At 42.1% G+C, this 27,950-nt stretch overlaps 1 protein-coding gene across 5 annotated transcripts in view; it reads right to left on the reverse strand.

Moving 5' to 3' along the window:
• The window catches only part of dscama (Down syndrome cell adhesion molecule a), an 86,640-nt gene that overhangs the window by 48,316 nt on the left and 10,374 nt on the right, over positions 1-27,950 (reverse strand). For all 5 annotated transcript variants that reach the window (XM_034606709.1, XM_034606705.1, XM_034606706.1 and 2 more), the window contains exons 2-3: positions 17,178-17,495; positions 16,909-17,058 (exon numbers count right to left, since the gene is read on the reverse strand). In XM_034606709.1, coding sequence (XP_034462600.1) covers positions 16,909-17,058; positions 17,178-17,495 — 468 coding nt within the window. The remainder of the gene's footprint in view (positions 1-16,908; positions 17,059-17,177; positions 17,496-27,950) is intronic.

Here is a 27,950-nt window from a genome sequence, read left to right on the forward strand (position 1 = left end):
TAGAAAGACAGGGGGGGAGAGGTGAGCTGGTTACTGTGGCAACCAGGAGAGTGACTCTTAGGCAATGGCATATGCATAGGGAGGGAGGGAGGGAGAGAGAGAGAGAGAGAGAGAGAGAGAGAGAGAGAGATGGAGTGTGCTGATGAAGGGATGTAAAGGGAGGGTGTAGTAGAGGTGGTGTTGGGGGGCTGGAGGAGGTAGAGTGCAGGAGGCAGATCAGAGGGAGGTGTCAGTGGGTTACTGCGCACACAGAGATTCACCCTCTATTTCTACCCTGGCAGAAGAAAGGGAGGCAGAAACAAAAGGAGCTGTCTTTTGAATGGTCGCTGTGCTGGATTGGACTGTCAGCGCTTCCTCCTAACAACCTCACTTAGCTGGTTGCTGCTCCCACTCCCAGACACTTCCTTACTCACTCTCTCTCTCTTCCTCTCTGACTCTCTTTCAGAACGTGCTTGAGTCATTCTCAGATTAAATATTACCACTATTAGATGTTCAACTGCTGGATTGGAGCGTTTTCTTTTCCACATTTTCCTCGAATCCAAGGTGGCATCAATACATCTCTAATTGTATCCAACCAGCAGTCCAAAACCCAAAGATAATCAGATTTCTACAAACATACATATAACTAAAAGGACTGTGAAAAACACGACATATTGTTTCACTCGGACTAAACAAAGTGATTGGCTGGTGTTCTTGTCTTTCACTAACCAACCTGCCAGCCTACACCGTGATGAGCCACGGAAAAGTCGGCTTCTAGCAGTTGTCAGGCACTGTCGTGTTATCTTTGACAAGAGGAACGATGAGAGCGGGTGGGATGTATTGATTGCAAGTGTAGCCTTGCTAACTTTTCCAGGATAAGCTTTTCTCCACTTGCTACATTACATTGAAGCAGTATGTATTTGGTAAAGTTCTATTGTGGACACAGTGGCTGCAGTTCAACTCAAGTTTAATTTATGAAACTATGCAATATTTTTACTTAACAGCAGCCACTTTAGCCACAATTGCCAAATGAGGGATAATAATTATTATTAAAACATGGTGTTACAATAGCACAAGTAAATGACCTAACATTAGCTAATTGGTGAGAACAGAATGTGTAAGACTGCAGCAGCATGACCCATATGCACGTTCAAGAGTGCATGTTATTGCTAATGAATTCAACTATTGATTTTTATTCGAAATAATTGATTTTCAAAGTAGTTGCTGATTCATTCTCTGTAACTGACTAACAGTTGCAGCTACTTTAAACGATCTGTCTGAATCTTGCCATGCCTGCATGTTAGACAACTAGATTATTACAGATTACAGCTATCACAGATTATTACATTTGTCCCATTTCTCAATACAAACTTGGTACTTTGTTTATAAGAGGCCAATTGACCTTTAAACTCTTTCCAGAGGCGTTGTGACTTTCCCAGCCGGTTGTGAAGACAAGAGGAGGATGATAGTGAATAGCCTCTGACCTTATGACAGGAGCCCACAGAGAAACAGACTGCCAGAGACAAACAGAGCCATGGGGTGGGTGTAATGAATATGCTGCCCCCTATGGTGGGGATGACCTTATAAACAACAACAAACTGTCACTATGGCCAGGCCTGCTGGGAGCTGCCCTATGTGCAAGGGCAAATGGCCTGGAATCCACTGGACAGGATTGCTAAAGCTCACAGAAAAGACTCTTATTAGACATTATAACACAGGACAGGCTCTTAGACTGCTGGGGTTTTAACAATCAGTCAGCCTCAGTCAGGAATGAAATATTTAAATCCATTCATCAACCAGCTGACATGACCGCATCAGTAATTTTTGCACCCGACGTGAAAGGTATTTGTTGTATTTACCCAGAAGGATCATCAAAAGTCTCATCGATGCTGCGGTGGTAAACGTGCTCCCGCTATGTCATGTAACGCTAAGTGACTGCTTTTATTATACAAGACAAGCTACACCTGCGATCGCTGTGATCTCAGCAAGGCGTTCGGAATCAAACAGCAGAGGAGAGACATCCTCATGTTTCAAGGGGGACTTTTATGTCACTATAAGGGAGACGGGGAAGAGCAGCGGTGGAGGGTTAGAAGTCGGAGCGAAGACATATGGCATCTTGAATTTTGGGCAATGAGATCTGACAGGTTAACTGAACATTTGGCGAGGGGGTAGCGAGTGGTAGGGGTGCGTGGGGAAGAAAAAGGGTAGAGGGGAGGTGGGGAAGGAGAGGTGGAGGAGTTGCGTGTGGGTGTTGGCATGTGCGTGTGTGTGTGTTTTGGGTGAGAGGGGTAGGTGGGTAAGGTTGCTAAACACTCCCATCTGTTCATATCCCGAGGCGCTACTGGGGCAGTTAGCTACAGTCTTATGCAGATGAGGTGTTGCTGTGCCAGCTCCTTCCACTTACTGCGGATATATTATTCAAATATATTTGAATAATAGGAATGACTGGATGGGGAAACAAGCAGGGTCAAGCTGTTTTCTGGGGACTGTTTGCTTTTTACCATTAAATGATCACAGCTTCTTCAGGCTGTGTGAGTGCCCTAACTATGTCCTCATTATGGTTTGCCTTCCTCTGGGCCCCAAGCACCGTCCCAAGAGAGAGATCTGCCAAACAGGGGTCCTCTACGCGCACTGACATGCATTATTTGAGCTATTAGGATATTGTGAGATACTAAGCTATACTCATAATTTCACTGTGTACGTTTGTACAGTAATAGAAGGGAATGGTAGCTTACAACGGGCAATTTAAATGTGGTTAATATACAGTATATAAAACCTGCCCATAAAACCCTACATTATAATAAACCTGCAATAAAACAATTTACATTTATCATTCTAAACACTCTGCTCCAAGACAATTAACAGAATTAGATAATAAAGTCCTTGAAAGATTTCTTAGCATCATAAACTCCGACTCCAACCCACACCGCTGACTGAAAAGGGGGTTTTAAGGGGTAATTGAGCGAGATCTTTGCATCCCCCACATCCTTGTTCTTAGACACAGTCATGTCATGTGGGTGCTCCCCCTACGTGATCACATAGTCAAATGAGGATAAGGAGCTTTTGATGGAATGAGGGGGATAGGAGGGGAGGGAGAAAAAAACGGCTGAAGAAGTGGAAGGAAAGCAAAGCCCGGACTGATTTGAATCTGGTAAACTGTCAGAGAGAGGGATTAACCCCACCAAATCCCTGGCGAAAATAGAGGCCCAAGTTATTTACTAGCCTTACAACCAGCTGCAAACCATCTGTACTTAATTGTAAGACACAAACTTTATGAAGATCAACTGGGGATTTGACCACAAAGCCTCTTACGCCACTGAATTGGTGTCCCTGCTTCGAGGGAGAGTATGGGAGGGTGCTCGAGACATGTCACATGTGCTTTGGAGGACATGGACTCCACTGCTCTCTCTCTAGTCTCGCCACATCCCGACAAATACATAGACAAACCTTGTGTATTAGAGTAGGGGGTGGAGAACAAGGGCAGAGAATTAAGACGCGATTAACTAAGCATGTGTTCCTACAGTTCTGTATGCAAAGACACAAAGCTATACAAGGTACAACACACACAAATCTACACACACGCGACTGGCCATTAAGGTTCAAAACATTTAATTGGCTCGAGCGTAGAAGCCTTTTAACATGAGGCCGGTCATTGGTTCCCAATTAGGCATGTAAGTGGCCGGGTGACCTACACTTAGCCATGGAAATCAGCATAAGGGAGACAATACCTACACTGACCAGGAGATTTAAGCCCAGTACAAAACCTGCATGTGGCATTGTTTAATGTAGGTCGTTGTGCATTATGTTGTTCTTGGCAGCCATCTGAAGACAGGAGATAAGAGGTCCTGTCCAAGCCATTGAATGGCAGGTAGCCAGCGTAATCCTATTTAACGAGATCTGGGCTGAATCTGGGATGGGGCGTGTTGCTGGGGTCACACAAGGAGCCCGGCGGGGTCAGGCTGTGGCTTTGTGGGTGGTTTGGTCCTAAATATTGTCTGTCTTAAAAACAATGTGCACTTCACTGCCTGTGTTTGTCCTGAAACTGATACATAAATTAATGTTAAGTGCCTGTGAGCAGTATAATCACAGCAAAGTGTGCATTAATATGAAAAAAGGGGTTTTACATGTTTCTGAAGGGAAAGAATGATCAAATAAGGATTCAAGGCTTTTCTCCACGGTGGCCTCACTTCTAGGAAACTCACAGACGAGTTACCCAAGAATATTGTGTGATCTAAGCTGCTGGCCGCTTTAACTCATTTATTTTCTTCCACTGCGCTAATTCCTCCCATCTCCATATGTTAAGGGGCGAAGAGGGAGGGGGGAGTGCGTGTGGGCAAGTGTGTACGGGCAGGGGTGAAGGGGAGGGGGTGTCAGGGATTAGACCATCCTGTCTGGACATACGCCTTGTGTAATCACGCTGGGGCGGCTGGTCATTGTGCATCTCCATCCAGTATGGTACTGTTGTGCTCAGGATTCTGTGTCGTAACCTCAATAACAAACAAAGAGTAAAAAAGCATTAAAGCCTTCTGCCCTGCACCTACACACTGACAATTGAATATAGTGAGCACCAACCACAGAACCAGTGATGTGAACTGTGTAAAAAGTCTCACGATTAATTAAATTACATTGCATGTAACTTCTTGTGTATCACACAAAATGTCTTATTTCTTGAGCATGGCCATAGCTTTAAACTATACCATCAACATCATGTTAATCACAAATGAAATCAGATAGACTCAGTAAGACATACACCAAAATTCATAAACTGTCTACTTAAAAACAATTCCAGTCCCATGAGAAGCTGAATGCATGGAGAGCCTGTAGCGTTGCCAGGGGCCCTGTCCTCCACTCCGCATCGTCACATCATAACTTGTAATAACCCCCCCCACCTCACTCCCCCCACCCTATACTCTTCCACCTCTCTTCATTAGCAGGTATAATCCCCGATGGCCCATCTGCCAAAGCCACAAAACACACACAGAGCAAACAAGGCACGGGAGAAGCTGGCCATTACGGGGCCTATTTGAATGGGCCGACCTATCACTTACATGGACAGTGTGTTTGCTCAGGCCCCTACAATGGCACCGGTATTTTCACACAGATAAGGAACTATTTGAACTCCGGGAGAATGAGGCTGATGAGCAGTGCACCTGCTTGTGTGTCTGTGTGTGTGTGTGTGAGCAGTTGGGAGGGCTTCCTGAGATAGATGCTCTCACCTCCTTTAGAAAAAAAAAAATACAGACTTGACACCAACAAGAATGAAATTTCAGCTTAAACTTTAAATTGGATCACAGCTCTTTCCATTTATCGAGTTTCCCCCAAACAAACTGACTGATCAACCCAAACATCACTGTGTCCTGTTACTCTGTCTGAAGAGCTTCACCACATTAATAATGCATCACTTCACTGAATGTTCTTAATCTGAAAAGGGCCTTGGTTAGGAATCCAAAATAATACTGTTTTCAGACCAGCTCGGCTTTTCAGTGTGTACTGAGAACCAGCACTGTTCCAACAACTCAGAGTGGCTGACACAAAATGGCTGCCTTGGACTGAAAGAGGCAGTAAGAGAGAGCAGCAGCAGCAGCAGCAGCAGCAGCAGCAGCCCAGACGGAGCAAATCTTTTACTGGTCTCCCTCTGCTTCTTCACGCTTACTGAGAAAAGATTAGCAAATCACCAGCAAACCACCACTTGATTGCAGCCCCCCCCCATAAGACTTCCACAATATCACCATCACAGCAAGACATTTGGGGGGGTTGCAGTGCGACCCCCAGGCCGCCCAACCAGGATTACATTGTGGAAATGTAATCCTGGTTTGGGGGGGCTGAAGGGATCAAGGCACTAGAAGACACAATGTAATCAGAAAGAACGTCTACACCCCAAGAGTCAGACCACGAGATAAATCCACATAGAGATTTATCCACGATATCAATTAGAACATATGCTCGGACACATTAAATGGCAAATGACACACTGACTGACTGTTGGTCACTGAGGGCAACACACATTTAACATTTACAAAATGTTCTAGAAAAATTCATACACTTTTATTGCAGCAGGTTTTTTATTTATTTTTTTGTAAATAGGAAAATGAAGGAGTTATTTTTAGAGTTACTTCATGGTTGCAAAAATGTCAAAGGCAATTTGATTTCATAATGTATTCAGTACTGACACACAGTACATGCTTATAATAAATTTATGCTCACAAGTGTAGGAGGGTGCTAAACTCAACAAAGCTGATGAAGTGAGGACATGTGTGTGTGTGTGTGTGTGTGTGTGTGTGTGTGTGTGTGTGTGTGTATGTGTGTCTGTGTGTGTGTGACTAAATAGCTGCACAAGGTCACATGATCGCATCTCCATTTTGGGACCTTGGACACACGAACATAAACGCACTATAACTTTAAACATGGCCATCGCGGACACTGAGCGCACAGAGGTGACATCTTCAAAAAAAGAAAACACATCAAGCTGAAGTGGAAAAAAAGAAAAACTGGCAAACATACAGTGAGCTTAATAGCTGCTGAGAGAGCGGAGCTTATCTTCCCACCACAGCTAATATGAGCTTCTCAATTAGATGAAAGGCTCTCTCTCTCTTTCTCTAATTTTTTGTTCTATTTCTCCAGGCAATTTATTTAGGGTGGGGAAGAAAAAAAAGAAAAAGGAGCAGAGCCTGAGCAAACCGTATTGGCCAAACGCATGACGAGTCATAGCAAGATCCAGCCAATCAGGTGGAGCTGACGGCGTAAACTCAGGCCCTCAGCAACAACATGACTATTTACTGTATGCAAGAGAAGAATGTCTTTGCGATTCATCACTGCTCGTCCAAAAATTCCCACCCGCCAGAACATTACATTTAAATATAAATTCACATGAATGCATTAGATTTGTTTCATTTTAATATAATATTTGTCACTCTTATTATTAATAAGTTTGGGACAAAGCAATGTAAAAACAAAAGGTCTAAAATTAATATGAAAGAACAGCAGGACCTAACATGTTAATTGAACATGTTTCCTTTTACTTTCAGCAGGCGGGGATATTTCTATACAGTTTATTGTGTATCGTGCTTCATAGATTAACCTGATTATGCAAAGGACCCTTCATGCATTCATCAATTTCATTTCTTTGTCCCTCAGTATTGTATCTCTCTATATCTGTCAAGTGGAACTAAAGGATTAAGCAAGCATTTCTTTAAAAAAAAATAAAAAAGATTTCCTCACTTTAAACAAAATGGTTCTATAAATATTTTTTTATGACTGAGAGTTTAATTCTTTTAAGCAATTCAGTTCAAATGAATAAACATATCTTCAACGGAATCCTGAATAATCATTTTATTTATAAATTCTTGCATTTAAATACCAGAACAAATAGTCCTAAAATAATTGTGAATCCAACTGTTGTAGATTTCACATTATTAAATGATAAAGATTAAGATTTTACAAATTGCAAAACACTGTCAACATTGTTTTTTGTCACATTAAATATAAATCAATGAGATTAATCCTCCATCTAAGAAAAAAAAGGCATTGGTACAAAAACATTTTTTTGCCTTAAAAATGCAAGAATCTGCTGTTAATAATTGTAAAATATTTCAGTAAAATAATTGTATTTTTTAACATCTAATTGTAATTAAACTTTCAGTTACAGTCAGTGAAAAAAGAGTTAAATAACAATGGTGGGGGTGGGGGAGGAAATCACCTTGAATAAACACATGAAGTGTCTTGCTCCAGTCTTCTCAGACCTTCTGTACCAACCTGACTCTTAATCATCCTTCCTCACCATCTGCTCCTCCACTCTTCGATCAAGAGTCAAGGTTACACATCACAGCTTGAAAAAACACGGCTGCAGGAGCGAGGCGAAACATGACAGGGCACCTGGACCAAAAATGGCTGAGGTGTGAGGGGGGTGGGGGTGGTTACAAATCCCAGAGTACCCTCTGCGTGCAGCGTGCATTATATGCAGTACTCGAGGATATCACTGCCTCATAGCTGCCTGAGACGTCCATCTATCAAGGTGATTTCCCATGGTGGCTCATCTTAGACATACCTTTCCACAGGTCACCTTTATACAGGCACCAGCTCCCAACTGAATGAATTCACTTCATTATTCGTAGTTTTGATTAGCATCATAGGAGGAGAGAGGGGGAGCTTGTTGGTATAATCTTCTAACTGACTTGTGGGACAGCTAAGGTTGATAGCTCTGTCTTTGCGTCTTCATTTCTCTATGCTTTATAAAAATAATTCCTGTATTGTATTTGAATTCTTCCCACCCTTTTTGCAATTACTGTAAGGTGATTTTGTGACCAGAAAACAATCAGATTCACATGAATATTTACACATTTACTCGAAACAAAGAAATTAAAATTTAAAGTGATTAAACTCTGAACAATGCGACACCAGCACAAGCCACATTTTAGGCCTGTCCACCTTATGCACTTTAACAGCCATGAATTATTGAATTATTGAAACGTTCAAATGCCTGTGCGGAGAAAAGGAGATGCTGGAAACAATCACACGTCAGTTAGTCGGGGCGATGTGGTGATGTCCAGTGACGTTTAATTTCTCGCTTGTCCCTTATTATAAGAATCATCACGAGGATGTGAAACTGAAGGCCTGTACTTCATGAGTCTGCATCAAAGCTCAAATCTTTATTTCTTTCTTTTTCTTTTGCTCACTTCCTAGCTGTAAATCGTGGTGCAGACAGGGACAGAAAGACAGAGAGAGAGAGAGAGAGAGAGAGAGAGAGAGAGAGAGAGAGAGAGAGAGAGAGAGAGAGAGGGTTACAGAGAAGGAGGGAGGCTGTGAGTGGCATGCATGGACAGCCCCTCTGTCTCTCAAAGACACTGCAGCAGCTGCATGCACGCGATAAGAGCAACCATTCACAGCCAGCCCCCTTTTTCCTCCTCCTACACACCAGCACACACTAATACACTTTTCTCCTCTCGCTCTCTGTCTCTCACACCACACGCGCACACACACAAACATCATTTATATGCACATCAACATTTCTCCAGGTTCCTCCAAAGACCCATTTCAAACAGCCTTTGTCAAAAGTAATTCCTGCAAATCATTTTGTTTCCGTTGCTTTAGTTTTTTTTTCCTCTGACGTCAAAATTCAGCAGGGTTAGCCGTGGATGAGACGAAGAGGTTTGTTGGGGGGGGGTCGTCACCTTTCTTTTTTTTATTGCAGACACTGACTGACCCTCCTCTAGCTGTCCAACGCTCAGACTTTTTTTTCATCCAGCTCCCTATGATAATCTTATATACGAATGACGATTGGTTAAATACCTGAAAATCGCTGCCCCTTAACGACAAATTACTGTCACTGTGCTGCACACACGGCTCTGTCATCCCTGTGTAATGTGCTGTGGAATTGGCTCCGATGTTCATCATCTCTGCACCAAAATTGCAACTTGCATTATGTCACCTTGCGTTCAAAGGAATTTTAGGCCTGAATGCATCACCCGTGTCATGTTGCCTCCTCCAACCCCAGACGGGGAGAACATCTCTGCGTATAAATATCCTCTGAACAAACACACCAGCCCAAATAGACATAACCTGCCCCAGTGCAGCCCTCTTAGTAGTTCAATATACAGCTCTCAGCTTTACATACAGCTGCAGCTTCAGCCTCTTTATCATAAGATGCATTCAACATGCATCCACCTACACAATTTATCTTTCTTTTTATGTGACATGTGAAAACATGGGCCTGTCAGTGTCACCTATGCCAATCACTGTGATCCACTGATAACATCCAGCCTCAAATCTATACAGTCCATAGAATGTCTAAGTGCTAATTAATTGGTGGCTCCTTCCACGATTAGCTCATGTTGCGCTTATAGCTAATCTGTATTTTGGCAGGGAGCCAGGCATGACCTGGCTTCTGTCCAGGTCTGGGTGTCACGGAGGCAGTAGCCATGAGCTAGCACAGCACAGCACAGCACAGCACAGCACAGCACAGCACTGGATAAGATGTGTCAAACTGCAGCGGCACAAAGAAGACCTCACTGTTTATCAAAGATTAAGCAGCGTTTAGTATCTCTCCCCCAACCCTCTCCACCTCCCCCCTCCACCTCCTGCCTGCACTCAAATATACACACATGCACACACACACACACACCACCACCTCCAGCTCCCACCCTAATTGTTCCCAGCCCCGAGAGTTTAATAAAGAACAAATTGCGGTTATTGGTGAGCAAACAGCACAGTACGGAGGAGGGAGTGCGATCATTGCAGCGTCGGTGCAGTAAAGGGAGAGAAAGGGCATCACCCAATTTAATTAATATCTCTGTCAGTCTCAGGCTAAGACTGGAGCGAGCTGTGTGGAGAGGGATGTAGTAAGCACACGCACACTATAATCTATAGGTGAGGTTTCACTGTACTGGACAGTTGTAACATCTTTGTAACATATTGAAAAGTGTGATATATAGCTGCGTCATGTTTTTTACCTGTTATGCTGTAATAAATCACTCATAACATTGCTAAACTGCAGAACACAACTGAAACCGAAATTACTACAGCTGTTTGGATTTGATGTTTCCATATTTTGTGTTATGTACAGGTGAATTTAATAACAGTAATATTACAGCCGGCTATATAATCTTACATTATAATTTCTTTAATCTTTGATATATATATTTTCTAGATTTATTTTTACTTTTATCACATTTCCTAACTTATCCATCTATCCATCTATCCATCTATCTATCTATCTATCTATCCATCACATTGGTGATCAGCAATTTTCTGTTTCTCTTTCTTTCTGTTTATTTGACCCTTAAAGCTTATCATGTAGCCTGCATGCTGCCCAGCCCAAGTGTATCTACCCATCATGTTCCCATAATTCTTTGTAGCAGCTGCAGCCAGATTCATGCACACAGGTATTGATTTTCTTCCCAGTTTTTTTTCTCCTTCAGCACAACCCTTTATTTATCTTGCTAAGCCCCTGCCACAGGGTGTGAGGAGGGAACCAGCTCGTAGCTTGTGAGAGGACGCAGTGAATTCAACATGTGAGACGCTTACCACGTAACCTGGATTTATTTTTGTTTATCTGTTATTTATCTGCCAGCGCTGCTCTGTATAGTATAATCCTGCTCTGTGTGGGATGCATGTAGAGATATGCATGTGTATGTATGCGTGTGTGTGATTGTCAGTGTGTGTAAGCCTGCGCGTGTGTGTGTGTGTTTGCGATGTCCATCCATCCATCCGTCCATACAAACACTCCATTCTCCACAGGCCACCTGACCCATTTTTCTGTGTGAATAACAATACTCCAGCCAATCATGGGCAGACAGAATGACGAATGCTGGAAAAAGACTCTACATCCAGCCTGTCACACGTCAGAGTCCCAACCCTGCCTGTCGACAGAGCGAGGCAGGGATGGAGAGGGAAAAAAAGAGAGAGAGAGAGAGAGAGAGCTAGTTATCCTCTCCTCTCTCTCTCTCTCTCCCCATTCTTCCTTCCCCTCCCTCTATCTCCACCACACAGGGACCAGTAAAACCATTACACACCCACCCCAGCCCCCAGCTCAAGGTTGTGCTGCACCAATGGCTGTGCTTCCTACGTAGCATTCTAAGAAAAGCGAAAAACTGACAGCGAGCGAGCTGCAAGGCTGCTCCCAACAAAAGACATTCATTATTACATGCTACCTGTAGGCTACAACAACACACAGTATATGGCATACGATCAACTCTCTACCCTGGAGACACTTGTTTACATTAGGGCAACACTGATACAGAAACGTCACAAACTATCAAAAAATACACTCGCTTTCATACCCTCCTTTAATTTTCATTTATGCTGTTATGTTATTCATCTTTAACTGTTACTATACTGCCTCCATGGACCTATCACGGTTGACTCTGTGTATAGTGGCGAGGATGAGTTGAAAATGCAAAGGTCAGCTCAGTTTTGCCGTCATCATCTGTGCAACCCTTAACTCACATACATTTGCATGGCTTCATACCGGTGCGTCTTTTTTAGCTTCCTTGAAATGAAGGAGGACTGGAGGAGAAACAGTGGGCGCTGTGGAAACACACGATAACGTCCAGCAGCCTTTTGATAGCAGCTCTTGATATTTACTTCAAAGGCCTATTATACACAGCCAATTAAACTGGCATAGAGCGGCTGGCTCGTCTTCCTCTCGGCAGTGGCTGCAGGGATGAGGACTGGCTGCAGAAATAACTCCAACACATCCCAAATGTCAACAAACATGAAAGAACCCGTGAAACATACAAGATGGCTCAGCACTTGGCCAGACCCAAAGTGTTAATTTGCAATATTCTGAAACAACTATCACCACATGCAACTGAACCCGGCAGCACTGAGTGATGGGTAATTGGAGGCATTGACCATTAATGAATTAATTTGATTTCGTGGTTGATATAATAAATAAAAAGAAATAAGATATTAAAGGTCTGTCAACCGATGTAATCATTCATGCATGTGTGAATGAGGTAGCAACAGAAACAAAGTGAAATAAGGAGAATGACTTAAAGAGGAAAAGATTGAAGCGAAGGAGGGATGAGGGCGGACTGAGCAGAGCAAAGAGAATCTGTGGTGTGATGGCCGACGGCCCTCGTGCTTAGCTCGTGTTCTGAATGAAAAGAAGCCCCTGTGTGTGTGTGTGTATGTGTATGTGTGTGTGTGTGTGTGTGTGTGTGTGTGTGTGGGTGTGTGTGTGTGTGTGTGTGTGTGTGTGTGTGTGTGTGTGTGTGTGTGTGTGTGTCTGCAGTATAGTGCTGGGGGTTTGGCCCCCTCTCGGCCCTGCTGGTGCTGAATGCAGAGCAGGCAGCATCAGGCCAAGGCAAATGACTACAAGGCCTCCTCAGTGACTGCAGCACGGGCTGCACCTGGGGAATGGCCCTGCACAGCAACACAGCCGCAGCCACACACAGTCCCTCACAACGCATCCCTAAGAGCAGCCCTACAGGAGGCGCACACGTGTCCAGGTTTATTTAACATCTACTATTTTCTTATAAATCAAAATATAATCACAATGATCTGGGCCTTCGTATCTTTTTTTTTTTTTTTTACCACCTCATTTGATGCTACAGTATCTTAAAATACAGCCCAACTGATACACAATCTTTGATGCCCATACTGATACTGGTATTTGAGGGTTTAAATCACAATGACATTTCTTAATTTGATTTCTTTTAATTCAAAAAACAATAAGAAAAATATTTAGGTTCCCTTAATCTTGTTTTCCTGCAATACCTTTTATGGTTAAAAAATGTACTTGCCACTACTGTGCACATTATAGAACGGCTTCATTGTTTAAAACAAAATCACTTAGGCTCTATTTTAAAGGGGATTCCAGCTTTTATGGATTCACAACACCTGCACAACCATAAGCACACTGCTCCACTGCACCAGTACCAGCAGCAGCCATCTCAAAGGAGCTTTTTCATACTGGACAGAACAGTTTCCCTGCACTGTTTCCACACAAATCCAGTGTTACATGTCAATTCTGTGCTTGTATATCTTGTAAAAGATCAAGATGCATAAAATGTAGTAGCTAATGTTTTTATCTGTGACATTAAACAATAAGGAAAAAAACAGTGCTATTTCTAAAGCATGCAGCTTCCAAATGTACGTTATGTTATTCCTGACATCATCGTTTGTCTGACAGGTTCCATTTTTCAACAGTCAATCCCATCATTCACCCCCCTGCTGTGACGTTTTTGATGTTAGAGTTTGTTGCAACCAAAAACTATGACAAACAGGATGTCCACTGTTACTGTAGAAACATCTGAGTCACAAAACAACCACCTTCATTTTCTGCTGACCTCTTACATCCTTATCTTTTGGGCCTGACTCCTGCTGATGGTCATTTTGACAAAGATGAACATGGCTGGTCAAGCAGGAGACACCGCTCTGATGTACAGTGTAGTAAAATGAATGTGTTTGTGGTGCTTGTGTTCGGGCTTTAACATCTTACTCATTTGGTGGATGCATTTATCTAAAACAACAGAGGGACAACTGTAACGATTCAGTACTAAGCAGCAGTATTAAGTGCTAAATCTGTTCAATAAGACAAAGTGCAGAGATCAGGTAAAGATGTGAAATACAGTAAGTACTGGTTAGACATTTGATTCATTGTAAAAACAACAGTTCGAATTTAATAATAATATACTCTATGTAAATATAATAGTGGAGGACTGGACGTCATAATTAGTCACATTTTATTATGTAAATATAAATATTGTACATCAATGAAATAACTGAATAATTATAGATATAAAGGTGGGTGCTGATCGTTGACGACTTGGGCTATGGCAGGGCTTCGGTTTAACTATTCCATTTTCATAAATCCTTAGAATGGGCGTTCTTTAAAAGCTTCATCATACAACAACAGATTTCCCTCTATTGTGTCCATAAATCATAGTAGGCCATCACAATCAGACATGCTCCTGATTGGCTCCCCTTTCTAAACAATAACTCAAATCCTCTTAGTCTGGACAGTTTGCAGCCTTTAAACCAATGAATTACCCAAATTTCTTTGTTGCACACACTGTTTGTGAGCATTTTATATCATAAAAACAAGGGCAAATGATACACAACTACCTCTACCCAGCTGATTTAGTCAGCCCAACCCCTGGTTTCCACACGTGGTTCAGTTACTGCAGGTGGATTAAGACAATGCATCCTGCTCAGTGGAATAATTAAACTTGTTTCCAAAGCAAATCAACGTGTCAAAAAGAGTAAAAGAGAAAATACATTAGAAACATTAAACAGTAACATTTAGAGTCCAGATTGGAGCACAGTGGAGTTCATATTTTCTGCAGTGCTTCTGTTAAAACCCCAGCCTACTATAAAACCACTGTATCAGACAGCTTTACTGACCTGTTACTTTTATTGGACGTCCTGACTAAATGCATTTTTCAACATTATTTTCTATTCTATTCTAATGGACGCCAGGGTTCTTTAAGTGGTGCTTTGTTAGTCTACCCTGCAACAGCTCAAAAAGCTCTGCGTCCAGTGAGACTTCCAGAGGGCCTGTCTGACAGGCGCTCCACATCAAGCTGCACCTTCCAAACTGAAGAGCCAATTCAATTATTCATGTCAGAGACAGAGAAGCTATATTTCACAAAGTTTTTTGTTGCAAGTCCAAGTGTTGATATTATTTTTTTTCGTTAAAAATTAAAATGTTGAAGCTTGGTCATCGAGACGAGGGTTTGAGCCATCTTGCGTTGAGCTGCCAGTTAGTGTGCGTATAGACGGGGGTACACATGCACTCAAAGTGTACTTAAATGTGTGTACTATGGAGGATGAGGGGAGTGGACGGTGCGTCAGAAGGATGCGTGCACTGAGACGTGAATAAAGACCATTTGCTCATGGATTCATAGGCTTCCGTCATCCATTATTTATCATGGAGAAGAGCAGTGGATTGGTGGCTGGGTGATTTTTCTGACAGCGTTTACATGGCTGACGGCTACAGATGTGACGATTTTTACGGCTCAAGATAAACACTTTGTTTTGACAGTGCAGAACTTTTTCTATGAAGATTGGGTGAAAAGTGAAAAGGCTGAAGGTTTTTGGATGACCTGATATGGTATATTCCTGAATGGTAAGGGCCCACATGACCAGAAAATACCCAGTGCAGCGGGGTCCAGGTTCGATTCCTGGCCTCCTTACTGTGTCTCAATACTCTTCCTTCCACCTGGTTTCCTCTCTCATTCTCTGTCTATATACTGAAGGTATAAAAGGCCCAAAAATATGGTAAAAAACAAGCTTTCTACTTCTGAAATATTTGGTTTCCTTCAAACTATAAAACTTGGTTATACCATATAGATGTATTCAAGATGAGAAAACCTACAGTATATATGCCAGTAAGGACATAATCATTGTATATACCCATATAACATGCTTGCGGCAAATCCATTTGTGGACAATTAAGAGATTGCTATAGATTTCACCATGGCTGATTTCACCTCAGTGGACAAATGTGAAACGTCAACAAAAAAAGCAGTCGCTAGCCAGCATTTGCCCTCCATCCAAAAGCAAAATGACATTAGCTCTTGTCTATTGAGTTTGCTAAATGCCCCACATAAAGTGAATTTGCCCCCCAGGGCTGGGAAACAATCACGCAGGCGAGCATTCCATTTAAGTGATTTGAATGATCGGGGCACTGCAGTGCTTCCTATCAGCCAGAGAAATGGGTCAATACACTGAGACTAAGTGACACGGCTGGCAGCCTGCGCTCTCATGGAAGACCGGGCAGAGGAAGAGGAGCGGGACCTCACTGTCATTGGGTCAGACAGACGTAGATACACAGACACACACACACTCGGTGACCGAGGGTGCCCCTCCAGCTGGTACAAGGTAGGCCATTGTGTGGTCTAACCCAGACCAAACACACCTCTGATGTCACAATGCTCATCACCTCACAAACAGCAACTGTCGTTGGCCAGAAAAACTTTGGAACATTCACTTTCATACCACTTTAAAATTTTGATAAAAGAAACTGGGAACATCTAACTTTGGATGAAGACCATAATAGTTTCCCTGATGTTAAAGAAGATGAAGCTGTGTCACATCTTTCTACTTAATGTCTTTTACATTTGTTTCATCGACTTTTCAGTACTTCCATTGTAATTATGGCAAGAAAGCTTAATATATGAACCCATTCAGCAGCAATAAGAAATCTCCTTCCACAAATGAACAGATGGCACACACTGATTTGATCTGATTGGTTGGTAAACCATGTGTTGTAAATATAGTCTGAGTTGTTTCCCTATTACATGAAGTCAGTCCTCCAGACTGCGTTTATTAGTGTAATTTCTCATAAAAATGAGACATGAGAAAAAATCTTACAAGAAAAATTCAGCAAAGAAGTAAACAAGATCCTTAGAAATATGATCTCAAATATCAAACTACCAAATAGTGTAAGTTCTTTTGGATAAAAGAAAGAAAGATGCTGTGACTTACTTTCAGCGTTGATTGACATTGTGTCTTTCTCCCAGGACACAACAGTGATGTAGGCCTCCACTGAGGAAGGGATAATGCACTTGAAGACCGCCACATTGCCTCTCATGGCTTTCTGGTCCTCCACCCGGACAGTGTAGGGCTCTCGAAGGACTGGGAGGAGGGGACAGAGAGGTGTGTTGGGCATAAGTTGACAAACTACTATTGCTGAGCTAAGGCAAGTTATCCCTCATTATTGAACATGATTGTTGAGTGAAGACATTAAAACTGACCAGCCTTAATATGGACATCTTGGCTCCTGATTCTCCCTGAGGGGTTCTCCGCTGTGCAATAGTAGGTGCTGTCGTGGATGAGTTTGCTGAAGCTGGAAGGGGGGATGTGGAAGATCTGAAGGGTGCCATTGGGGTGCACATGGCGGATCCCTGGCACGTCGTAGATCTCCTCGCCTGTGGCCAGGTACCAGCGCAGTGAGACAGGGGGCAGGCCTGCGGCGGGACAGGGCACCGATGTCCCTGTGGTGCTGGCGAACACTACCTCTTGCACAGATGCATTGACAAAATATAAGCTGGAACGTAGATCTTCACAGAAAACTGCAGGGAGAGAAGGAAGATCACAAATAAAACCATTAGATAATTGTAATTTTTTATTTCCTACAATATTTGGTTTATTATTGCAGATGTTTTTACATGATCAAACTGTGCCCCAACCACTGGTAACCCTCCTCACATCACAGAGCCGCTACTACATTTGACAGAATTGTGCTATCCTGCTCCTCTGTTTTACCCTGAGTGTTTTTTCCCTGGCTGCCCGTTGTGTTTGTGCACACTGCAGTGGAGGATGGTTGCAGGAGTGTATCTCTTGTTGTCTATGAAGAGTCATTGCAGCAAAGCTCTGGGAGAGCAGCAGTGGGTGGGAAACAGCCAGCAGAGCACCAGAACAAGCTGGCCTACAGAACATGTATACCTGTAGCCACACCCTTTCTCTACAACAAACACATGAGTGTATACATCACTCACACACATCGAGATAAACAAAACAACACAATCCTTTCTCAACCGACTATATGTCTCCGAAATCCAGTGAGTGATTTTCCAAGAATAGGGGCATGTCTTGGTAAAGGTATGGAAAAGAAAAAGGCTATCAACTAAAACAGTGCATTCATGAAAGGTCACTCAGAGCGTGCAAACTTCCGCCAAGGCTGATTGGCCACTATATCTTCATTTTGGATAAACTACAGGTAAAAAGATTAGATACATCTGAATAATTATCCAGATCCACGCCGCATTTCACCTGTATATGTTATCAGCACTGTCTTCATGAGATCTCTGCATTATTTCTTGATAAACTCACCTAAAATGTCAAAAAACATCCCATCTCTCAATGGAATTCAAGTTCCTTGGCCCTTAACCCATCCTTCCCTCAAGTTGCAATATTATCAGTTCAGTTGTTTTTACGTAATCCTGCTGCTGACAGACAAACAGCAATACAAACTTCACCTCCTTGGTGGAGGTGTAACAGAAAGTGGTTACATCATATCTTTCGAGTAAGAATGCCAAAGATCATATTGGTGTTTTCAAGGTTCTTATTTATTTGTTTTTGTGTGTGTGTGTGTTATTCTCACACAACCAAGCAAACATTCTTTCTTGATATTTAGATTTTGGAAGAAAAAGTCAGTTTAATGTGATGCACTTCCACTGTAGCAGGTTATTGTGCAGGCAATGCAACTCTTTGCTGTTATGGACAACCTACACTGTCGGCACAAAGCCAGGATATGTGAACTGCTGGATCTCAAGCAAGAGTGGATGACTTGTTTTATACTTCTAGTGCCTTTTAAATATTTTTTTTATATTTAAGTTGTCCAGAAAATCATAATGAGGGATAACTGCAGCATAGATCTGCAGCTCTGCATATCTGTATACTCTGCACACACTTCTGCAAATAAAGAACCTTCAGACCACACATACGTGGCTCAGAAGATAGAGCGGGTCGTCCACTAATCACCAGGTCGGCGGTTCGATCCCCGTCTCCCCTACTCTGCTTCCCCAAGTGTCCATGGCCAAGATACCGAACCCCAAATTGCCCCTGATGGCTGTGCCGGCAGTGTGTAAATGATGTGTGATAGAGAAGGTGCAGCACATAATACGCTAAATGAATGTGTGCGTGAATGGGTGAGTGGAAAAACTGTTCTGTAAAGAGCTTTGAGTGGTCGTCAAGACTAGAAAAGCCATTTAAATACAGAGCATTTACAATTTAAACGCACACAATACCATGACTTGTTTCTTTTCTGAGGGACAGGTAACTTCATAAAATACTTTCCTAAACTAGATAAGTATATAAATGTAATTAATGCAATAACAAACTAAAGGAGTTAATATTGATTAATCATTAAACTGTGTAACTACAATCAAAAACAGTATTGTATCAATTTATTTTTTTTATTATTTGCCTTAACAGAATTCATGGCATAAATGCTCAAAGTTATTGCTGCTTGTTTCACCTTTGTATATTAAAAATGCCTCAATTTACGTTCTATGCTGCTATGCTATGCTAAGTCTGCACAAAATATATATAGAAACAGTATTTAGTGTTGTTTTTGTATTGTTTCCCTTCAGTCTCATTAGTTCTAATAAGCTGGAATTTATATATTAAATGGGTCATTTTGAACCAAATCTAAACTTGACTTGAATACAGAGGGGAACAAAATCAACATGTCAATTACACTGCGCTGCTGTTTGCTACAGTGGGTAAAAGAAGAAGGAACACAAGGACACTCTCCGCAAATGTAAACCAGGCATGACAATGAGTTTAATGTTTCCCCCTGTTTTATATTTTTAAGTTGTGCCACCTTCTACAGTTTATGAACATCACCTGTGTTACCTGTCCTAAAACACGATAGCGAGTTTAATGCACTACTAATAAAGAAAATATGAAAGAGAGAAAAATCCGATGAAGTAAACATCTTCACCTGTTTGACAATGCAGCATAACAAAACACAAAAAACAAGCAAATACAGAAAGGCTGAGAGTTGCACAGAACAAAAAGTAACTAAGAAACAAAATTTAAAAAAAATGCCATACTCAAGTTGTTGTCATGGTTTGTGCTGCATGGCATTATGCTCGGAAAACCACATTTTAAAACAAGCTAATTTGCAAATAATAAGTCCACAACAAACACTGATGTCAAAAAAAGGTACAGTATAGCCCTTTAAAGCTAGTCCTTTGAGTCGTCTGTGTGAACAAGCTCTGTCAGTCGCTGAAGGTAAATATTTCAGGGAATCTCTACAGTATCTCTCTGCTAATGTAGGCTCTCCCCTCCTGTCGCCAGCTTGCCTGCCTGTGCGACAGCTGCCAATCCCCCCTCCCCGGAGACCAAACATTTTAGCGCTCCATAAATTCCTAATGAGCGTGCTCAAATCACCGGCCACTTCCACCCACCGGTCGTTCAACCTGTTAGGACAAACAAACATCATGGCGTACACATGTTTCCGCACATTACTGGCAGCACTCACTTCACACGCGCGGTACTCAGAGGGCCAGGCCTGGAGGTGTTGAAAAGTAAAGGGTTGTAGTTGTCGACAGCTACAAGGCTGTGGCATCTTATCCCAGAGCAGGCGAGAGGAGGCAGAGGAGCCACGACACGGGACAGTTCAAGGCGACTTTTATTGATTGTACCTTTATTTTACCTTCAAAACGGACTAATTTGGAGTCAAACATTGAGGAGTCACATTACCAATGTAGAAGTAACCTGTCCACAGTGAAGACCTTAAAAAAAAGTCAATAGATAAACTAATGCTCTTTTTTTATCTGAAGTGTGCATGTACAGTTTGAGGTTGTATTTTCTGTCATTACGACTCTTCTCTCTTTTCTCTGCATTTGTAAAAATAAACCGATCAATCATTTGTTTGGAAGCTTCATTTTTAAACGTATTGCAATGATTAAGCATGGGTGCATTTTAATAACTAGTGCAGTGCTCATGAGCCCTCCTCGAACAGTTCTACAATATACTGTCACTTCTATATTGTTTGTGTGCTGGACATTGTTTGCAGAGCTTTTTATAAACAGTCTGTGGTGCAGAGTGGAGTTAGACAACTTTGTGTTCATCCTACCTGGTTTATCTGCAGTAAAGATTTTATGGTTAATGTAATTACTTAATTATTGTTCACGTGTGAGGCTCATACATCAGTATGATTGATTTACTGAACTTTTTTTATACACTGCATATTGGCTATTCCAGAGGTCTACAAAGCAATCAATACAATCTTTAGAACCAAACTGAAAACTCAAAAAAAAAGCTCTGTAATTCAACATTACAGCAACAAATTTGAGAAAGTGATTCTAAATGTTGTTGCCTTGACAGAGATCAGCACCACTGACCCCAGTGAATGTCTGTGTCAGTCCGATATGGTGAAATAAAAATGATCAAATTATCAAAATGACCTGCCGTCGGTTTTAATCCGCTGTTTGACCGAATTGCCAACCACTGCTGTAGTTTAGTAGAAGACATATTCAACTCGGCCTGCAAACTGAAGGCCCACTGCCCCGCCCCCACTGATTGAACGTCTTGCACGTCCTAATCCCACCAAACTCTGCACTGCACTTTCTCAGGTGAACATAGCAAGTGTGAAGCCAATACGATGAACAGTTTGTGAGCTACGCGTTCCACATACCGACAGACAGACAGATGTTTGTGGAATTAGAATGTAAAGTATTATTTACTACTTATATTAACACGTCTTAGCTGCTCAAAATAACAAGTTGTTCTAAGCATAGCAAGAGCTCTAATATAGCTCCATTGCTAAACTAAATCTACAAAAAAGCATCAAAATATCCTGTTAAGAATTTCCTCTCTATACCATTGATGATGCATGGAGAACTTCTCAGGGGTTAATTTACTGCCATGTAATCACACTGAGTAACAGCTTGTCAGTGGTTTTCTCAAGTAGGAAAATCTGCCGTCAAGATGGTCATAAAATCTCAGCATCTGTTATGAAGAGCGGGGAGCCGCTGTGGCTGTGTGAATTATCAGCAGAGTAAATATTTCAGCACAGTTTAGTTAATTTGGCTCCTGAACAGCAGCTCATCATCTGAGTGATGATCTCAATTTTCTGCTAGTGCGATATCCCTTGTAGTTATCATTTAAAATGCACTGATTTATCAACAGTTTCTTTTTATTTAATTTCTTAAGGGACAGCGCAGCCTAATTTATATCTCCGCTGTTGCTAACCATATATTTCGCATTTTAGATGGACTGAGAGTAGGGTTTGGCATGCATGAATGTGTACCAGTTAGTGTTCACGTGTTTCACATTAGATACTGTAGCTCATGATATCGTAACTCCCAAAATGTATTAAATAGTAAAGCAAAAACGTTCAGAGTTGCATTGAGAGGTGGAGTTTAAGGAGTAGATTACTTATATTTGAAATATGACTTTGTGGCAGGCTCTTGTGAATAAAATAAGAAGATGTTGTGATGAATGTACAGTATGAATGTGAAGTGTCAGGTCAGAGGTTGTGTTCGAGTGAGGCCCAGGTGACACTTAAGTTAGTTTGAAGTATCTTTAAAAAAAGGTTTCAGTCTAGTTTACCCAAGGACTCAGACTAATAGTCAGACTAAGAACTTTACACAATTTACGCATTGTGTTTTAAAATTAGATCAAAGCAAAACTACTGGCTACTAACAGTTCCTGTTAACACTGTACCAACAATCACCTTCATTACTTTGATACTTAGGAAACAGTCTCAGTCTGATGAATATGAGCCAGTATATGAAATTATAAGGCACATAGTTTTAATTAAAAAAATTCTCAACTGATGTTTGATAATGTTTCCTCTATAGACATCAGTGATCCTGCCAACACTGTTCTTACGGTATGACACAGGGAAGATGTGCTGTGACAAATCATGTTACTGTGTTTACGTCTCTAGAACAGTGCTGCCTGTTGTATAAAAAGTTGGGAGCAATGATTTTGCACGAGAGGATCCCATATTTGACTGTAATCATTGATCAGAGACTCCCGTGCAGAGAGTGTGACGGCTGCTGTATTGGCTGACACTGTCTAAATAAGAACAAACTGCCATCATGCAGTCTGAGTGCATTTGAAAGGTGACGAGCGAAGAAGAGCGGCTGCCTTAAAACTGCTTTTGTCTCAATCTGCTTTGCACCAACTCATAAAAAATTGACACCTCCACCACCACCACCACCTACTTCTGGGTGGCTGATTCCTTAGGAAGTGAAAGCCTGATGGACACAAAACCCTGACAGATCCCAGTAGTTCAGATAGATACAGTGGGAGTGCATTTATTTTTCAGTGCAGTGCCAAGGAAAACAGTGCGGGTGGGGGTTGAGTGGGGAGGCGGGAAAGCACTCAGACAGCAACACACAGGCCACTATTAACAGAGAGAAAGAAAGAGGATGTAAAGAAAAAAAGAAGGATGGGAGAAGGTACCATGACAGAGGTCAAAGGTATGCTCCATCTCAGCAGTGTTCCACAACTTTCCGATGTATATATTTTGTCCTTTTCTTATTCCTCCTCTCTACGCTCTCCTTTCTCCTCATTTCCATGCTCTGCTCTGTATATGTTTATGCTCCTCTCTAACCTTGATCTCTCCTTCACGCTTCTCTTTACACGGGAATACAGGTGCAAAACAAAAACGGTAAATGTGCAGGGACGGTGCCAGAGAGGAAGTCTGTGTATCGCACAGAACGCATGCTGTCCACTAACTCTCCTCATCTGTGTTTATCATCCACTGGACCTTCACAGGTTGTGGCAGCTTGACGCATTGGAGTCCAAAATCAAAGTGCTGTAGGAAATATATAGAAAACAACCAGCAACACATAGACTCTGCTGTCTGCTCTACTGTTATTGGTCGGTGTATTGATTAAAAAAAAATCCCCTGCTTGGACAACTTGTCCAATAATGCATCTGAATCAGGTTAGTTCACAACACCCCTTAATGTATATTCCCTGTGACTGCACACTGACAGTTATCTAATAGAAATTAAATGAACATAATTTGTATTTTAGGGGATTTTGTTAGAATATTCAGTTGTAAATTAATAGCTCAAGACAAACTGTCCCAATTAATCATGATGCTAGTTTGCAAGCAAAGGAGACAGTGCGTGGGTAGCTGTTGGCTGTCATCAAGTGTGTTTGTGTTCAGCACCGTTAAATAATAATCTAATTAACGGCTGTCATAAAACAGTAAGATGTAACACATACAAATGTGCATCTCTAAGATATGTAACAAACTGGTTGTGCATACAGCCGAGGATATATTGATAACACTGGGAACATGGGAGTGAGATCAAAACAAGAGCTGACTGAATCTTGAAACGGGAGATAAAAGATTTATGCGTACTCTATCGATAACCGGTCAGCCGTCGGTCGGGCTGGCAGATTAAGGCTGCAAAGATCTGCAACACTTTGGTCCACATCTCAAAGGATTGTTCTCTCAGTTGATAGTGCGTTTTTTCTGAAATTTACTTTTAAATAAATAATCTTCTTTAGATTTTGAAGCTGCCCTGAAAAAACAGTTTGGGCTGTTTTTTTTTTTGGGGGGGGGGGGGGGGGGGGGGTGTCTTTCCCATGTCGCACATGGAGCCAGAAAACAAAATTTGAAATAATATAAGCTGTTTAAATTTTTATTTTTTAATAATTAATTTCTCAATTGTACAAACAGTTTCCTTGATATAGCTTTGACATCGCAAACATAATATTACAAGATCATGCTGTAGGAACACCAACCCACTCGGTTGCATATCATGCCCACACACGCAAGCTCTCACTAACATTCAACATATGGCAGCCTGAACCTGTCATATGGCAGCCTGAACCTGTCTTAATCAGTTTTCGATGAGCCAAAACCACAAAGAGGAAAAAGTGATATCGTTCAATTATAAATCTCACTCATCTATAATAGATGGCCTCTCTCTGAAAAGCTGAGAGGAAAGGCAGGAGGTGGGGGGTCCTTTTGGCTTTAGTGAAGTGGGGTCCCGTCTTTTTTGCTGTGTGAAATAATGCCTGGCAAAGTCTAAGATGTCAGCACCTATTGGCGGCAGGCCCTGTTGAAGCCCCTAACCATAGATTGCAGGTGACTCCTGATGCAGTCGTCATACTGTGGAGCCTCTGCTGCTGCGTTTGTAGCTCAAGGGCACCAGACACGCTTCGGTCAAGGAGAGTGCACGCGGGCGTGTCACAGAGATGTGGGGGGATGAGCGCTAATGTATGAGAGCCCACAGACATAAGGGTTTGGTTGACAGGTAAGACAAAGACGAGTCAGCTCAGCCATTTTAGAATATTGTATGTACTGTATGTTGAAACTGGACAAGAAGACACGGTAGGAAGGACATATCTCCATTTGAAGATGCACCTTGATCCTCAGTGAAATTTCTCCTTCAAAAGAATAAACAGACAAGTCTTTCATGTTTCCTATAATGCATCTTAAGTAAGACCCATGGACTTCCATTCTGACAATGTCCATCAGTGGTTGCTTCCCAATCACCCAGGCAATTTATTTAAGTAAATGTCCGATCAATACAGGTCCCACTAACACACAACATAAATAGGCCTATGCATTAGCCTGTGCATTAGCCCACTGATGTGTCAGGGGCTTTTTGCTCAGCCTGTGTTTACCTCAACCAAACACCATTAATCAACCCAAGCTGAAAGCGCTTTGGAGCTTCTTGTTTTATTGTTCAAGTGACAAAAAGCTCATTGATGCATATTATCCTGGTTGACTGTTTGGCGTTATATTCACTCTCCCCCTCTAAAGGTTTTATCACTCTGAATTAGCTATTAACCACAACATGTCTGCCCTACCCAAGCCTGCTAATGTATTTAAACATTAGAGAGCACACAGGCTCTCAGCCACAGTGTGGCCCTCACCAGGTCAGAGATCTGTGTGGGGCTACAGTGGGCACCGGGGCATCAAGACATTAGGGCAGTTCCACTGGGGCAAACAAGCACTGAGCCACACTGACAGCTCATGGCAGGCGATGCAGGTAATTAAGGCAGAGCTCTGCAGAGGCTGCCTAGGGAGGGGTGAGTGGGGGCTGGGGGGTTAGAAAAGGGGGAGGGATGGAGAGAGGAGGACAGGATGGCCTCATGATGACAGTGAGTAAGCATCCACCCCGCCCAACCACGGCACCCCACCCCCACAACCTCTCCACCCTCCTCTCTTGCCCTAGGGGTTTACACAATAAGCGTAAAGCAAAGTGCTGCGCTGAGCCGAGATGCACAGATCAGAGAACAGGGTCCCCTCACTCTCCCAAATCATCGGCTCCCAATTTGCCCTCATGAATAATGTTGAGCGGTGCACTCTGTGCCATGCAGCCGCTATGTAAAACCAATGATACCCTCCTCTGATGTCAACTCTCTGGAGGGCGAGAGGGGAGTCACTGTGGAGAGGGTTAGTTGATGCATATGAATGCTCATTTGCATATGAGCTCCTACAGGAGAGGAGGGAGTTCCCACGTACTGGGTACTTTGAATACCTTAATCAATTACATCACCAAGGTGGAAATGGACAAATACTGCAAATCAACTGCGGCAGAGGGAGAGAGAGAAACAAAAGCGAGTGAGAGGAGCAGAAACTCCTGTGAGTGGGTAAACAAGCTCTAGCTGCTGCCACTGAAGTTAATATGCAAAGGAACAACAAGAGAAAGGAAGAGAAAATGATAGAAAAAAAGAGATGTTCCATAATGCTCCATTATCCCTCGGAAATGACAAAGCACTGAGGTGACAGCATGTACCTGATGCAGCAGCTTCCAGTATTACTCAACATGAATATTAAAGTATGAATCATATCTTGATGTAGATGCTTCTCAAACCTCTAGAGCCACAGAGGTTAGTACATGTACTGCTTAACAAAGCCATATTAAAAGCCTTTACATACAGCAGCTATGCATGACTGTCCCCTGACACATGACACTGAATCAGATGTTTAGATGATGGAATCATCAAATGTTCTCAAATTCCTCTGGGCCACAAACAAATGTAGAAATTTACTATGGTAGATTTCTAGCCATGCTGGCAGCAATATCAACTGGTCGGTCCACTGCAGCTCAAACTTGTCTTTGTTATTGATCTGTTATTGTTGTTATTCACCCCTGTCCTTCTTTTACACTTTTGATTTTGAGTTTGCAGTTATGCTACACTGCTCACCAGCTTGGTTGTAGCATCATATTTAAAGAAAATATCTGACAGTGGTGAATTCTCATCTTGGGAAGAACGTGAACAAGCTTATCTCCCAAAATTCTGATGTATTCTTTTTAACTTGAGCATTCCCCAGTGTTTATTTCTTCTTTTCATATAACTAGAAGTTATACTAAAGGTATTAAGTCTCTCAACGTAAACACGAGCAAAGTCTAGACTTTCAAGGTGGTGCGGAAATTCTGTGATATAAAACTTCACGTCTTCATTCAAAACAGTGCTTCGCGGAGATAATATATATTTTTGTTAAAGCTGTTAGTTATTGACTTTCTTGTCTGAACAGTTCGACAGTACTTGACTCAAGTCTCCATGTAATATACTGCAGCATAATATACACTGTGCTTGCTTTCAGAGGGAGGAAGAGTGGCATTATTTCACTTTCAGTCAAATTTCAGCCACCTCTGCCTGCTGCTTCTGTCAAGTGTGACTGTGAATGAGCTGACAGGGAGAGAGAGGAGGTGGATCTCAGGTGAGCTGAGCGGGACAACATTCAACCCAGCAGGGAAGGATGAACAGGGAGATTAACTAAAGGAGGAAGGCTAACAGCTTGAAGATCATCTTTGTACAGCATTGCATAGCACAACTCAGGAGCCTATATCCATACACATCACATCCACCTGAACATGAGTGGAAACTCTGTAAAGTACTTAATGACTAACCTGTTTTTCCTTTAGTTTTATCATTTTAAAATGTTTTTTAAAAAAAAATATTTGATGTATTTTGTCATATCACTGAGGGAACATGAAACTTGAATGACTGAGAGCTGAAATGCAACATGGTGAGTAAACCATAGGCCAAAACTGGGACTGGAAAATGTTTCAGCAGCACTGATGTGTT

This window comes from Hippoglossus hippoglossus, chromosome 14 (assembly GCF_009819705.1).
Source record: "Hippoglossus hippoglossus isolate fHipHip1 chromosome 14, fHipHip1.pri, whole genome shotgun sequence".
In the NCBI taxonomy this organism is placed as follows: Eukaryota; Metazoa; Chordata; class Actinopteri; order Pleuronectiformes; family Pleuronectidae; genus Hippoglossus; species Hippoglossus hippoglossus.